The 16727-nt window shown below is 38.8% G+C and overlaps 3 protein-coding genes across 3 annotated transcripts; all 3 read right to left on the reverse strand.

Moving 5' to 3' along the window:
- Positions 1–964: 964 nt before the first annotated feature.
- On the reverse strand, positions 965–2119 carry LOC110039919 (D(1)-like dopamine receptor). Its single transcript, XM_020745093.2, has one exon. The coding sequence runs from the start codon at positions 1920–1922 to the stop codon at positions 1128–1130; it is 795 nt and encodes a 264-aa protein (XP_020600752.2). The 5' UTR covers positions 1923–2119; the 3' UTR covers positions 965–1127.
- Positions 2120–6436: 4317 nt separating this feature from the next.
- On the reverse strand, positions 6437–8137 carry LOC149106205 (uncharacterized). The gene is made up of 2 exons (XM_089298375.1): positions 7400–8137; positions 6437–7207 (listed from the first exon to the last, which is right to left on the reverse strand). Exons 1-2 carry the CDS (start codon positions 8135–8137, stop codon positions 6437–6439), a joined length of 1509 nt encoding a protein of 502 aa, XP_089154501.1.
- Positions 8138–13431: 5294 nt separating this feature from the next.
- LOC110039953 (growth hormone secretagogue receptor type 1-like) lies at positions 13432–14199 on the reverse strand. Its single transcript, XM_089297796.1, has one exon. It carries the CDS (start codon positions 14194–14196, stop codon positions 13432–13434), a length of 765 nt encoding a protein of 254 aa, XP_089153922.1. The 5' UTR covers positions 14197–14199.
- Between the last annotated feature and the right edge of the window lie 2528 nt (positions 14200–16727).

The following is a 16727-nucleotide window of genomic DNA, read 5'->3' on the forward strand; positions in this document are numbered from 1 at the left end:
AGCTAATCACCACTGGACCCACATATAGTTATGGCAGGTTTACTTCAGTCACGTTTACAACAATCTCGGAGCTTGCCGGTATACGACAACTTAAGGCTTTCACATCCTCAGTTGGAACAGTTGGGAATGAGGGCTGACGACCATGTTGGTCGCCTGTGGAAACTTTCAGACATGGCCTATCAGCACGGGCTTTCTTTTTGCCTTCAGTCGGCAGCGGAACAATCGAAGTACCTCTGAATAATTTCTTGAAGGCGATTCTGAACTCGTTGGATCTGAACATGTAAATGATCGGGTTGAGAGCGCTGTTTATTGCTGTCAACACAATGACGACAGAGCGGAGTGCGTTGGGAATTCGACTGGGGCCAAGTTTTACCGTGAGCAGTACACAGATGAATCCTGGGAGATAGCACAAGGTGAACGCGCCGATCACCATAACTGAAAAAAAACACAAACAATAATCTGATCACCTACTGTAACTCGTAGCTTGCTAACGCAATCACAAGTTAAAAAAGGAAAAAAAAACACAATAACCAGGTTAAAACAAGTAACTTAGACGAAAAGCAACTCTGGAAGAGACGACATAAGTTTGATTGATCACACTGATCGATGTTGTTTTATAGTTCGACCCGAACTGTATATGAATGTCAAATAATTATCATGGAATACGATGCTAATCATTCAAAACAGTAAAAAAGCACTTAACAGGCTTCTTAACAGGCTGCTGCAGAGAGGAGCGGCAAACATGTACTAGCAGACGTGTACAAAGTGTAAGACACACATTGTACATGTAACGTTGGACAAAGCTTTTCCTCTAACCGGAATATTTTCTTTTAAATTCAGAGGTTCTTTCAAGAATCTTCCAGGTTATTTACTGACAAAGTTAGGCAAAATATGTAAAATTAGTCTTGCTGGCTTCTGTTTGCATTTCTACCTTTCTTTTCGAGTTTTGTTTTTTAATTTTAACTTTTTATTTTATTTTTTTTTTATTTTATTCAGGCCACAGTTTCAAGAGGCAATGACATTTTATAGCTGGCACATTACTCGTGGTTCGGACAACAACAAACGAATCACGACTCGGAGCAGAGTAAAGTGACCAAAAATGAACTTAGAATAATAGCAAAGTGAATTTAAAGTGTACCGTTAGGACTAACAAAGCTCTGGTTACCTATTGTCTTCATCCATTTCATCTCTTTTTTCTTCCTTCTTCTTAACTCAGCAGTTTCGGGATTCAGGTTTTCGCCAGGTTCAACTCGGCTGCTCTGATACCAAGAGATTTTGGCGACATGGCCATAGACGAAAATCGTCACCACAAATGGAATCACCAGAAACAGGGTGCCGTTGAATGCGAGATGAACTTTGTACAACGAGGGTGGCTCGCCTGTGGACTCAGAGCAACCGATCAGGCTTGTTCGAAACTGAGAGTGGGCTCCGCCACCAAAACACAGAGGCAAAACCACCGTGGAAACCACAGGGGCACCCCAGGCAACCAACAAGGCTAGCGTCACCCCTCTTCTGGTGACAATTTCAGTGTACCTCAGAGGATATATGATAGCAATGTAGCGATCGCAACTGAGAAGACAAATATGACCAATGCTGACGTACAACAGTACTATAAACAGCACTATAAAATGTTCGCACGCTTTGTTTACTGCTTGAACATCGTACAGCCAAATCAAACGGAAGAGGAGAAACGACAGCAAGGAGAAGTCAGACATTGCTAAGCTGGCCAAAATAGAACTGCTTGGTCTTTGTCTGAGGGAACGCGTGCCCCAAATAACCAGGCAAACAGAAATGTTACCGAGGAAGTTTGCTATGAACGTGGGGCTCAGAACTGCGGTTTGTAAAGCAATAGAGACGGCACTTGGCTGGGACGCTGTGAAACTAGGACCAAAACTTTTAGAAGCGCTATTAGAATCACCCATGTTGCTTAAGACTTCGTTTCCTCGATCGATTTCTTACCAAACTGTTGAAGTACTTGGAACTGTACGTTTATCAGTAGCGATTGATTATGAAATCGCGGGATTTCATGCACAGACTTTATGAGTTCTTTTCAACGACTCGTGTTCACTTCCTCGTTTTGGTCCTGGCCGCATAATTAAAAGTCGTCATTAAAAGGAAATCCTTTGTAATTATTTCAATGTAATCATAACTTAATCGAGTGTTTTGAAGAAGATATCAGCCTGGTCTATGAACGCAAATAACAAACTACAGCTTCATAAAAAGTTTATGTTTCAAAAAACTTGGGCTGAACTGATTCAGAACTAGTGTCAAAGCTTGCTGTGTACATTTAACTAAATAGGTGTGACACAACAGCAGAAAATCAGAAAATTGTGCAGAAAACAGAAAAGTGCCATTGTTATACTTTGTGTAGGCTTTACCGTTAAATTTGACGAAAAGAAGTGATAAGAAGCTTTTTATAAAATTTACAGCATTTCTGAGGTAAAATAGTCTTTTGTAACTCGTTGTCAGTTGTCACTTAAAAAAATGATTAAGAATGATAATATTTCAAAGGAATTAGTCACTTATTTAAACTAAGTACTTAAATTTTGTTTATTTGATCCTCAAAGCAGGTAGAAATGTGTGAAGGTTACAAACAAACGCAGTTTTTATTTTTTTTTTAAATAGCAATTATAATAAAACAAAGGGAAAAACGGAAGACTTAGGATATGTTTGACGGAGAAACATATTTCGTTTTTGTGTCAACGTTTCCTCTTTTCGTATTTCTCGTGATTTATTGCTTCGTTCTCGCGCAACACGTGAGTTGTAACTTTAGCGTAAATTTAAGGTAGCTCAAAACAGTTTCCAGCACTTTCCAAGACTGATAATTTGATGAGTCATTATAACCACTCTTTATCAGTTGATGCTACAATCATGGTATCAAAACACTGTCTAATCATTGCTGAAAACGCCGTTATCATTTTCGTGACACAATAGGTTACCATGACAAGGTAGCTACTAAACAACACTTAACTTTAGCTTTAAGCACTTCTATTTCAAAAATAGCACGAGGAGACCCCTTTATCTTTATCTTTATCGAATTTTGATGAGCAGGATAAAATTCAACCAGCATTTTCTAAAGATGCGTTCTTCACAGTCCAGATGTAGGCATATCAGACCGGAATTATACACGCTTTTAGCCATATATTTTTTTCCTTTCCGAACAATTTTTGTCGTAATTTTTCTTGGCTGTATTTATTGAATGGTTACGATTTTCATTTTCAATTTATATTCAAAAAATTCTTTTAAATTGCGTTCTCCTAAAGGCTGAGAATGTTCGAAATATCACTCGTACTGTAAATCCTTAATTGCATTCATATGATTTTGATAACAACAACAACAATAATGATATTCATTTAAACTTGGAGACCTTTCGCCAAGTAGTGACCCACAAATACAGAATGCTTTTTAGTTTATTATTATCTTTGGTACTGAAATTTGACCATTTCATTTTTTTAAATTCTGGACTTGGCATGTGCTTTTCCATACTTCCCTCCTTTTGTATCACCGGAATTAAACATCGATTAACAAAATAAGTGATGTTGATGGCATTTGTCTCCAGTCACCTGCTCTAAAGAAAGGGAAAAGGTTCAAGACAGATTATAAAGATTAAACTGTTTTGAATGGCTGAGATAATGAACAAAATATGTTATTTCCTGTTATAATTCGGGCGAAAATTTCAGTATTTTAATCATGAAAACTGAACTCTTCACGGATTTCATCATTTATTTGGCTTCTCAGATACTCGCCTGTGTTACTTCAGGAAATGTTTATCGCAAATTTTCGTTCAATTTTCCAAAATTTAAACGTACGTTAAAAGACGCCTTTATAACGATTACGAAACTCAAACATTGTACTGCAACCGACATGAACAATCACTCTTAGTTTTGGGGTATTTTGTTCACTAATATATTGTTAAGTTATCTACAGTAAACCTCAATCTTATGTGAGTACGTGATAAATTCTTCTCATGAGATTTCATCGGAAGCTCTTTCCATTGCTCCGTTTGAACGGGAGGATTCATCCGTGCTAAGGCAGAATTCTCGATTTTCGTTACTAAATTTGAATTTTCTCCTGCCTCGTTATTACTTATAAATTTTCAAGCCACTTGAACAATAACGAGGAAGTTTGCCTAAGCCGTTTAGGAGAATAACTATTTTTGAAAAAATCAGGTGACAATTAAGTCGCGGCTGATAAACAGGCAGCGCCAATAATCAAGCGACGCAAACTTAATAATAGGCATCGCGCCAACAAGCTAGAACTTAGAACTTAGGCTTTCCCGTGTTAATCTCCATGACAAGAAGGTCCTGGATGTCATCTGCCTTCTCTTTTTCTTAGCTTTATTTGGACCGCTTTTTTTAGGAGAAGGCAGGTATTATAAAATTTTGTTTCTCAAATTTCAACATTCTTCTGACAGATTGGAAATACGACATTTGGGAAAAAATGTTAAAAAAGACTGTCTGGTGGATACTGTTAGGCCCAGGTCAAACGCCGTACTTCACACGAGCCGAACCTAATGACAGTTTGGGTCGACTCAAATAATTGTAAGAACGCCTGTTTGAGTCAAACGTTGAACTTAATTCAGTCGAACAAAACTGCTACACCAAACAAATAACAAAAGCGGTCTTGTTGCAATTGGTCAGTGGTTTTTCAAGGTAAAGTTTAAAATGACACCTTTAGACCTAGACCTTTGATTATGCGTTTGGTTCGACTAATGTGAAGATCGGCGTTTGACCCAAAGTCGGTCTTCAGGCGTTATTCACGGCTGGCCAGTCGTGAAGAACGCCTCAGCGGCTCCAAATAGAATCAGTCGAACTTAATTGGGTCAAACGCCGAACTTCACATGAACCTAATTAGTTAAATTGGGTTCGGCTCATGTGAAGTATGGCATTAGACCCGGGCATAAGATGCCTTAAGAGTGAGTGTCAGCAAGAATCAAGCAAAATCGGAAATTAGCGGGAAAATGTACAATCCAAATTTGCTCAAACCCCGGCCGTTAGTAGTCAATTTTGAACTCGTCATCGCTGTGTGGTTTTTGGTTCGGCGGAAAATGGCGATACTAAATTTCTAGGCCAGAAGTTTAGGCTTGAAAAGTGCTTTGCTTTGCTTTGTACGTTCGAATATTTTGTACGAAAACATAAATAAATAAATAAATAAAATAAAAGACTTTATTTAACCTGAAAGGCCAATCAGTGATCACTGGATCCCTGGTATTAACTGGCGATCAGCATTTACAGATAAAATACTGCTATTCATAAAATTTTACTTTAAAAAAAAAGAACAAGAAGATATATATAGTAAACGTTTACATTAAAAATTACAACCATTGTGGAGATTATATAAAAACAAGCATTTAAAAAGAAGAGCAGCAACGACAAACAGACAAGCAAAAAATTGAACCTAATTTACAGTACATACACGATTGATACGGTCTTGATCCATAAAATGCTTAAAAATATGTGTTTTATACTTAGAAAGAGTGTTTAATTCTCTGATCTCTCTTGGTAATCCGTTCCATTCTCGTGCAGCGTCACACTTGAAAGTAGACTGACCCATTTTCGTTTTAGATGGTGTGACGTTTAAAAGTGTTGAGTCTTTAAGTATTCTTCCATGCAGATCAGACCTCTTAACAAGATATTCCTCTAACTGGTGCGGACAGTGAACATTGTGTACGATCTTAAACGCTGATTGTAGCTTCAAAAACCGCCGTCTTACTATCTAAGGATAGCAGATATAGCCTGTTACGCATATCCTTTGAGCACGTTCTGCGATTCGCAGCAAGAATAATACGCATGGCCTGATTCTGTAATCTCTCTAATCGTCGTGAATTACTTTTTCCACAAACACCCCATATGATACACCCGTAATCTAGGATGGGTAATATAGTTTGTTTACAAATGTTCAGTAGAACTCTTTGGCTAAGAAAGGGCGCGATCCTGTTTAACATTTTGAGTTTAGGATATACTCTCGATGCAATATACGTAATGTGCTTATTCCAGGTTAGGCAACTGTCCATATATACACCTAAACATTTGCAATGTTCACTTTGTTTCAACAGCTTTCCGTCTAGTTTCACTTGCAAGTCACGAGTGTTAGCTACCGAATATCTTGATCCAACTAGCATAGCCTCGGACTTTTTATGGTTGCTGATGAGACCGTTGCGGCGCAACCAAACGCTTACTTGATTAAGATCATCGTTAACACACTGTTCAGCAGTACCAACATCATTGAAACTTGCATGAAATTCAGTGTCATCGGCATAAAGAATGACTTGGCTGTTTTTACAAGCACTGGATATATCGTTTATATGTATATTAAATAAGGTCGGTCCTAAGACAGAGCCTTGGGGGACTCCATGGGTGATTTGTTGCTGTTCAGACTTAATTCCATCGCAGCTGACATATTGAGATCTCTCCGATAGGTAGCTTCTGAACCACTCCTACTCCTTCCCATGTAGATGTTTTGAAAGTTTCTGTAGTAGGATGTTGTGATCAATGGTGTCAAATGCTTTCCTCAGGTCGAGAAAAGCACATACAACTTTCTTGGTATTGTCAATTGCCATTTTCCATGAATCTACCGCTTTAATGAGGGCGATTGTTGTTGACGAGTGTTTCATAAAGGCAAACTGATGTTGTTTTATCATTCCAGCTTCGAGTGCAAAGTTTGTTAGAGCATTGTTCGTAAACGCTTCAAAGATCTTCGAGATGCACGGAAGCACTGATATAGATCTGTAATTGTCGCGTTCTGTTTTACAGCCACCCTTGAAAATAGGTGTTACTTTAGCCACTTTAAAAGAGGAGGGGAAGTGACCAGTACTGTATGATAGGTTGAAGATCTTGGCTAGAACTATACAGATATGCGGAGCGGCAATCTTCAAAGCTTTGGCTGGAATGTTGTCTGTACCAGTTGCCTTTGTGTGATTCGTAGTACTCAATGCTTTAAACATGTCCCACTCGTTGATAATAGGTAGGCTGAAAATCTTAGATGGAGTCTGGGACTGGGGTACTGATTGTTGTATGCCAGGTGATGGTCTGTTCTCAAGCAGCGTAGAGGCTACGTTTGTAAAATATTCGTTGAAGGAGTTGGCTATGTCGAGCCCATCATTCAGTTCTATTTCGTCAACAACCAACTTTTCGGTTCCAGATATTTTGCTTTTAGATGGTAGAATTTGCCTCAATGTTCTCCAATACGCTTTTGGATTTCCACGGTTCTATTCAAGTTTGTAAGCAAAGAAATTCTTTCTTCTTTTCCTGTTAATGCTCGTTACCATGTTACGGAGGCGTTTGAACTCATTCCAATCTGTGGACAGTCCATGTTTAATTGCCTTTTTGTGTAGCTGATCTCTTTGCCTCATAAGTCGAAGAACAGAAATATCAAGCTACGGGTGTGTCTGTTTTCGTACTCGCTTTAGTTTTGTAGGGAAGTGAATGGGATAATGGTCACTGAAGGTTGTGCTCAGAGCGCCGGAAGCTTTAAACAAATTGGGCGTGGAGGTGATGAGTACATCAATAAGACTTTTTGTGCTGCGTGTTACACGGTAAGGCTCTTTTATCAACTGTTCTAGTTCGTTGGCCATAAGAAATTCCTGTAATCTTGTTGTTTGTTGAAGAGAGGTGTTAAGGCAATAGCAATTTAAATCACCTAGGATAATGACTTCGAGGTTATTTCGTGTAGCATATCTCAACGCATCATCCATGTAGTTGAAAACCTCCAGAGATTCGTTTGGGGCTCTGTAGATGCATCCAATTAAGAAATTGGTGTTGCATAATTTAGCTTGAATCCAAATTGCTTCCGACTCTGCCTCTAAGTCTCTTCGACAACTATATTTCAAACCATCCAGTAAATAAAACGCTACCCCTCTTCCTCGTCGATTTGTGCTCCAGTCTAGACGTTCTAACGAGTAGTTAAGAATTGAGATTTCAGAGTCCGCGACAGAATCGTCCAGCCAGGTCTCCGTTATTGCGATAATTGAAGGATAAACATCACCAAAAGTCAACCTCAATTCATCCATGTGCTTTAGTATACTTCTGGTATTGATGTGAACAATCATGCTTGAGCGTTTGCCATGAGTAATGTTCTGGGTAGTAGTTCTGAGTAGCGTCTGTCTTTCGACTGGGCCAGGATCGATTTGACGAGACATCACAGCATAGGGCGAAATAAGCGCTGATTTGGACGTTTGCATCGAACGGCAAGACAACCGCGTGTGTTCCTCGTTTCACTTGTTTCAATATAGCAACCCCGAGAGAAGTCGAACGACGAGAGCAGATAATTAAACCGGGTTTGAGTAGTAGACCATGAAAATAAACTTTGTCGAAAACGCGACCAATTGAGATTGAAGCAATCTGGACACCACGGGGTTCAAGATACCATGCAACCGCAAGTGGACTTGATATATCTGTCATCTCAACCTTGGTTACCGACCTAAATCATGGTTGATTGCAGGGTAAATCGAAAATGCTACGCATCAATAATAAATTCGGTCCAGCTCCAATTGCATCGTGGCAGAAGTAAAGTTACTTGTCAAGTTATGTATTAATGAAAACAGCTTCGGACTGGCAGCTGAAGCATATCGAAGTTTAACTAGACAGTGTGCTTGTCATAGATTAGCACAGATTAACGAAGTTTGGATGCTGAATTTAGGTCTGAGAAAGGTCAAACAAGAAACCACAGCACCGCAGATAACTTTATTTTACCGAACACCGTAGCGTGAAAAACACAAAATCGCACACCAAAGGGTTTGAGATCACCAATGCATCACCGCTTAAAAAAACAAAAGAACAAGCTTAATTTTTGGTCCGTGGGCAGCTTTAAAGCTCCCGTTCAATTTGCGTTTATGAAAATCCTCTCGCACGCCCAAAGCACAGGGAACCCGTGCACTTTATCAGCAATAACATAATCATTAACAAAATAAAAGCACTGTTAAGGTCCAGTAATACGGGCAACATTTTTCTTCAACTTGTCTCGCACCATTGTTGCATTGCAAGTTTGTGACCAACTTGTCTCGCAGCAAAACACGGTGTTGCAAGTTGAGGCAACATGTTGCGCAAAGTAGACTCGAGTTCTGCTTTCCGCAACCGGACAAAGTTCAGTTTTGCTGCTCGTATTACCACTGAAGCTACAACTTGTCTCGCAACAAATTTGAATTCAACGCTTGTGATTGGCTGTCGGAAAGCGCGGCAACGCGGCAAACAAAACAATCATGGCGGACGGTGAAGACGAGCGTCAATTCGAAGTAGGCCAGTAACTCTCGCAAAGTCATAAATTTGCCCTGTACAAAGACCTCGAGGGCTAACAGTCTTTGGGACACCACGTTTGCCCCTCCAAAACAAGCGGCAAAAGGGGCAAAAGGCTTGGAAGCACTGTCGCAAACATACAACTTTTCGCCTAGCTATCTGAAACGACACTGAGCTTTACTCTAAGAGAACTTGGCTGGCGCGGAAAATTAAGAAGAAAATGACGCCCAGAACTAGAAATGCAAGTTCGTCGAAACGCTTAATTATGAAAGAAGGAACCATTTTTATTTACACACGATTGACCAATCATACGTGTAGAATTCCGCAGACTTGCAACACTGTATTATGTTGCGAGACAAGTTGGTCACAAACGTGGTAATACGCGCAACAGAGGGTTTCAACTTGCAATGCAACAATGTTGCGAGACAAGTTGAAGAAAAATGTTGCCCATATTACCGGACCTTTATTTACCTGTGTTCCTGGGTCTGTTTGAGCCGTTTAGAAGGGATTTGACTAGAAGCAAAGGCAGTTTATCTCAAATATCATCTTGTCTACCGCTTTGTTTTCACTATCTTCATTAATTATTAACTCTCATCAGGGAGAGATTTTCAGATTTCATAAAATCCTCAAACCTTCAACTGAGCCGATAACTATATGAGATTGTACAATAATATTGCATAATCTCACAAAAATCTTCGCAATGGTTAGACACAAAAGCATGTATTGAATAACAGATACTTTTCTTAGAAATTAATATTTATTGCGTTTAGTTCACCGCTTATGTTCTACAAAATTGTTTTCCCGCTCTGAAATTTTGTGAAAAGTTAAAAGTCGTACTGCAAAAACAATTTCTGCCAGTCGTTGCGAATCGCTTGAAATCAGACATTTATACCGTAAATTGAATAGCAGAAAGCACGAAAACTCGTCAAGTGCATTCCACAGAAATTCTCTTAAATACACCAACGAAGAGGTAAACTCCACTGAAACTGACTATATTTTAGTTAAAATTGTATGCCGAAATAAACACATTACGCGCCATTACAGAGCCCAGCCAGAAACAACACCAAACAACTCTCACAGATCAAACACTCGTTTCAATTTACTTACAGTGACTCTCCTTGCCATTTTAAAGTGAATAGAGATAAACTTGTCGTGTAAATTGATCGTCGATAGAAGTGTAACTCGAGTACATTCAAACCTGTATTAAGCGAACACTTTCTCAAAATGCACCATTATGTAATAAACTTCTATACATAGACACGTTCGTGCGGATTCGATGGCGGAATGTCTATGAGAAAGCGGCGGAAGGAGCGAAAGAAGGATCGATGGAAGGATCGAGTGAATCTCCCATCCATACCTACAACTTGGATTTTGCAAGTCAGAAACGATAATTGCAAGTATAGCCTGCTAAGCACGTAAACATATTTCAGAAGTTATGGAAGCTTTGATAAAACAAGCATGCCAATAAACGCTGTAATTTTAAAAACATTAGTACATGTAAATAGCAAGACTCAACATCAACAAGAATAACCACTATATTTTCAAAGAGCTTTTTCACTGAGTTTGGGCGGAAATAATAGATCTGTCTGTCACGGTCCGTCACGCAATCTCTTGTTCGATCTCGCAAGTTTAAGCGCTCTCTCATAGACCACAGCCTGATTTCCCCACAACAAAAATCATATCAGTTAAAAGCCCATCCCTAAAGAGGTCTGATCTCTAAATTTCGTTTAATTTGTGATAAAGGTAGTGGGTAATTTCTTTTTCAAGTTAGGTAGTGATTTCCATAAAGAAACAGGGGGTTTCTTTCAGGAGTGGCGAAAGGTCCTTCAAAAGCTCTGGGCCTCATAAAATTTTAGTCGAATTTCACGGGTCTCGCAGTCTCGTTTTTTAGCGGTTATGTGCGTCTCGCAGTCTCGTTTTTTCTAGGAAGCTGTCTCGGAGTCTCGATTTTTCGCAAGGCTAAGGGTCTCGAAGTCCCAAATCGTTCATTTATCTGTTTTTATAAATGACGTCTTCTCTTCACTTGATATGGAGTTTCAATGGAGCAGCTTACAAATTTTCCGAGAAAAAGTTAATCCTAACTTCTCCTAATTACCTTACTTCCACAAAAAGGTACAAAACCTACCGCAACGTCCGTTTTGGCGCCAGAAAAAGTCACTTTTCTCTAGGATATCATAATGTAGTGTGTTATAATCGAATTTCCAGTTTCAGTCAGTTCCAAGAAGCTGGCGTAAGGCTGTACAAGCTCATTCTTGCTCTCAACTAAATCTGGGGCTCAAAGTTTAAGAGTCTGAACGTCTCGCGCCCGCACTCAAAACACTTTGAAGTCTCGGTCTCGCAATCTTAAATGTCAAAACATCTCGGGCTCGCAACGAAAAACGCTTGTCTCGCCGTCTCGCAAAGTCTAGCATTTACCGTTCGCCACCCCTAGCTTTCGCACAATGTCAGATTTTTTTTCAAATGTCATATAAATTACAACCTGGAAATTGAAACCTGGATAAGTTGTAGAATAAGCTAATTGCAAATGGATATCTTCTGGCTTCATACTTCAGGCATGCGGTTTTCTTCAAAATGGCAATGAACCACATAGCGACGAATAGTTCAATACGGACTACTCATAGCCAAAGTTTGAGCGATTTTGAAATTTTGAAGTTTGCCACTCCATGTTTGATATTCGTGGACATGTGCTCTCAATTAATTGACAACCATCTTTGATTCTGTCCCTCAGTTAATATTTAAACTTAACTAGCTATGCTGGCTAGGGTATTCCAATAGGGGGTGCAACGTATAATATCATTGTCCAGACAATAAAAAGTTTAATGCATGTAGACCTCGAGTTTCGAGTGGAAACTGAATGTTAAAGAACACGGCCAACATTTCCTCTGGTTCTAACACCACCCAGGCAGACAGAGCTAATCACGGCTGGTCGCACATCTAGTCATGGCAGGTTTGCTTCAGTCACTTCTACAGTAATCTCGGAGCTTCCCGGTAAATGAAAACTTAAGTTTCTCACATCTGCAGTCGGAACAGTTGGAAATGAAGGCTGACGACCATGTTGGTTGCACGTGGAAACTTCAAGACGTGACCAGGCTTTCTTTTTGCCTTCAATCGGCTGGCGAACAATCGAAGTACCTCTGAATAATTTCTTGAAGGCGATTCTGAACTCTTTGGATCTGAACATGTAAACAATTGGGTTGAGGGCGCTGTTTATTGCCGTCAACATGATGACGGAATTGCGGAGTGCGTTAGGGACTCGATTGGGCCCAAGTTTTACCGTGAGCAATATACAGATGAATCCTGGAAGATAGCACAAGGTGAACGCACCGATCGCGATAACTGAAAAAAGCAAACACAAAAACGAAAACCAGGTTAAAAAATGTAACGTAGGCCAGGAGGAAGTCTGTGAGAAAGCAAATCCTTACTCTCCACCAAAATTATTTGAGGTCTATATCATTGTGTCTCATTCTGAGAAGCTATATTTTAAAGTCACACCTGTCTGGTGATTGATCATTCTTATCGATGTTTTTTTTCGGCCCAAACTCTTAATTCAATTTCAAATGATTATCAAGGAATACCATGCTAATCATTCAAAACAGTAAAAAAAAGCACTGAACATGGCGCTGCATGTATATGGGTGATACTTGAGGGTTTGTTCCTTTTGAATCAGAGACTCTTTCAGGATTTTTCCAGGCTTTTCACTGTCAAAGTTAGCCAAAATAAGTCATGTAATCTTACCGGCTAATGTTTGGATTTCTGCCTTTTTTTTCGAGGTTTCTTTTATAGATGTAAACTCTGGGCATTTTATAGCAGGCAACATCTCATTGCCATATCAATAATCCCTCAGAAGCAAGCCATATTTCATGATAATCTGAAAAAAAGATGCTTCCTTGTTCTCGCCGTCAAACCCAAATTTGTAGCTCACGTAACAACAGCTTTTTTCGGTTATTAAAACCGTGCATTGTGTTTGTATCACGTGATTAGTGTACTGACGGGGTCTCTAATTGCCTGCAGGTGACGGGAGATGACACATAGGTTTCTTGATTAATTCTAGAAGAACGTGATGTGTTATCACCATAAATACATTACACGTGATTCAGATGAAAAGTAATGAATGGCTATCTGGACTAAAGTAAAGTTGATAAAATGAACTTAGAATACTAGCAAAATTAATTTGATGTGTATTAGTGGGATTAATAAGGCTCTAGTTACCTGTTGTCTTCACCCATTTCATCTCTTTTCGCTTCCTTTTCCTTAAGTCAGCAGTTTCGGGATTCAGGTTTTCGCCAGGCTCAACTCGGCTGCTCTGAGACCATGAGATTTTGGCGATATGGCCATAGACGAAAATCGTCACCACAAATGGAATCACCACGAACAGGGTGCTGTTGAAGACAAGATGAACTTTATGCATCAAGAGATGTTCGCTTGTGAACTCAGAGCAACCTATAATGCTTGTTCTAAACTGAGTGCCGTCACTGTCAACGTAAAACAGGGGAAAGATAACTATGGAAATCACAGGAGCAACCCAGGCAACCAACAAGGCTAGCGTCACGCGTGTTCTGGTAACAATTTCAGTGTACCTCAGAGGATATATGATAGCAATGTAGCGATCGCAACTAAGAAGACAAATATGACCAATGCTGACGTACAAGAGTACTCCAAACAGTACTATAAAATGTTTACAGGCTTTGTTTGCTGCTTCAAAATCGTACAGCCAAATCAAACGGAAGAGGAGAAACGACAGCAAGGAGAAGTCAGACATTGCTAAGCTGGCCAAAATAGAACTGCTTGGTCTTTGTCTGAGGGAACGCGTGCCATAAATAACCAGGCAAACAGAAATGTTACCGAGCAAGTTTGCTATAAACGTGGGGCTCAGAACAGCGGTTTGTAAAGCAATAGAGACGGTACTTGGCTGAGACGCTGTGAAACTAGGGTCAAAACTTTTAGAAGCGCTATTAGAACCATCCATGTTGTTTAAGACTTCGTTTCCTCGGTCGATTTCTTACCAAACTGTTGCAGGCGGAACTGCGTGTTTATTAGTGGCGATTGATAAACGTACAGTTCCGGGTATATACGTTCGATTTATACGTTTTTTTTTTTTTTGTTTTTTTCAGCGACTCGAGTTCGTTTCCTCGTTTTTGTCCTTGCCGTATATTTAAAGTCGTCTCTAAAAGGAAATCCTTTGTAATTATTTCAATGCAATCATAACCTAATGTTTTGAACAAGAAATCAGCCTGATCTAAGAACGCAAATACCAAACTACAGCTTCCTAAAAAGTTTATGCCTCAAAACTTGGACTGAACTGATTCAGAACTAGTGTCAAAGCTTGTGTGTACATTTAACGAAATAGGTTTGACACAGCAACAGAAAACGGCGGAAAATTAAGGGCCATTGTAATGCGTCCTGTAGGCTTTACCTTTAAATTTGACGAAAAGAAGTTTTATGAGGGACTTTTTATAAAATGTACAGCATTTCTTAGCTAAAATAGTCTTCGATAACTCCGTGTCAATTGTCACTTAAAAAAGGTTTGGGAATTAAAATATTCCAAATGAATGAAAACTTTATTCACTTATTTAAACTAAGTACTTAAATTTTGTTTATTTTATCCTTAATTAAAGCAGGTGGAAAGGTGTGAAGGTTACAAAGAAACGTAGGTTTTTTTCAAAAATAACAGTAATAATAAAACAAAGGGAAAAAACGGAGGACTTGGCACATGTGTGACGGAGACACCTTTTTCGTTTGTGTCACCGTTTCCTCTTATCGTATTTCTCGTGATTTATTACTTCGTCTTCGCGCAACACGTGAGTTGTAACTTTAGTGTCAATTTAAGGTGGCTCAAAACAGTTTCCAGCACTTTCCAAGACTTAGATTTTGATGAACCAATATCACCACTCTTTATCAGTTGATGCTACAATCATGGTATCAAGACTGTCCAATCGTTGGTGACAACGCTGTTATCATTTTCGTGACACGAAGGTTACCATGAGAACAGTAGCCACTAAAACAACCTTAACTTTAGCTTTAAGTACTTCTATTTTAAAAACGAATTTTGATGAGCAGAATAATATTCAACCAGCATCTTCTAAAGATGCGTTTTTCAAAGCATCCGGATATAAGTATATCAGACCAGAATTTCAAACTTTTCTTTAAGTCGCAGTATATCCGTAGTCAACCACATGTGACTTAAATTTATGCATTATAAAGTGGAGATCACCGTGCTCGTTTAGGACAAAATGGAACATTAAGTTCGCTGTCGAGCTTAGCTTGAAGGAAATTTCTTAATGTTTTATTACTTGCACCTGCTTGAGTGGATGCACTTTTAAAGAAAAAAATCGTTCATGTTTTTTGATAAGCAAAGAGAAGGGTTGAAATGTAAAATTAACGCAAAAGACGTAACGTCATAATTGTTCAATATATGCCCACTGTTTTCCTTTCTATATGTAGAGAGATGTAAAAGTGAAACTATAACTCATTAGAATCGCTTTGAAACGGCACGGAAACACAAGTAGCACACGGAAAGGTCGAAGTAAGTCGTTTCATTGGATGGTTTTTGTTTTAACGCTGACGCGCAAAGTCACATAATGTTCACGGCTCGCTCGTTCACTAGGATACCAGTGTAGTGAAACATTTCTCCAAATACAATAACAAATTTTATCCTTGAGCAACGGCTTTTGTGCACGATTTCAGCTATATCTTTTACCCCTTCCGAACAATTTTTTTTTTTAAATTTTGCAACTTAAAGAGAATAATTTTTTATTGAATGTGGTTACGATTTTTATTTTTAATTTATATTTAAGAAATTCTTTCAAATTACACTTGCCTAAACTGGGCTAAGAATTTTCGAAATATCACTCGTACCGTAAAATCCTTAATTGCTCTCGCTTTCATATGATATTGATAACGACAACAATAATAATAATACTAATTGAAACTTGGACACCTTTCGCCAATGAAGGCTCTCCAAATACAGTATACTCTTTAATTTCTTGTTATTATCGGTACTGAAATTTGACCATTTAAACTGAAATTTCATTTAAAAAAATTCTGGACTTGGCATGTGCTTTTCCATACTTCCCTCCCCTTATATCACTGGATTTAAATGTCGATTAACAAAACAAGTGATGTTAATAGCATTTGTCTATAGTCACCTGTTTCAAAGAAAAGAAAAAAGTTCAAGGCAGATTATATAGATTAAACTGTTTTGAATGGCTGAGATAATGAACAAAGTATGTTATTTCCTGTTAAAATTGGGCGACAATTTCGGTATTTTAAACATGAAAACTGAACTCTTAACGGATTTCATCATTTATTTGGCTTTCCATATACTTCCCTGTGTTACTTCGGGAAATGTTTATTCCAGTTTTGCGTTCAATTTTCAAAATTTAAACACACGTCAAAAGTCGCCTTTATAACTATTACGAAAACAAGCATTGTACTGCGACCGAGCTGAAGAATCTCTCTTAATTTTCGGGTATTTTGTCCACTTATATTGTTAAATAA

Source organism: Orbicella faveolata, unplaced genomic scaffold (genome assembly GCF_042242905.1).
Source record: "Orbicella faveolata isolate gen_17 unplaced genomic scaffold, um_ofav_v1 contig_3, whole genome shotgun sequence".
Taxonomy (NCBI): Eukaryota; Metazoa; Cnidaria; class Anthozoa; order Scleractinia; family Merulinidae; genus Orbicella; species Orbicella faveolata.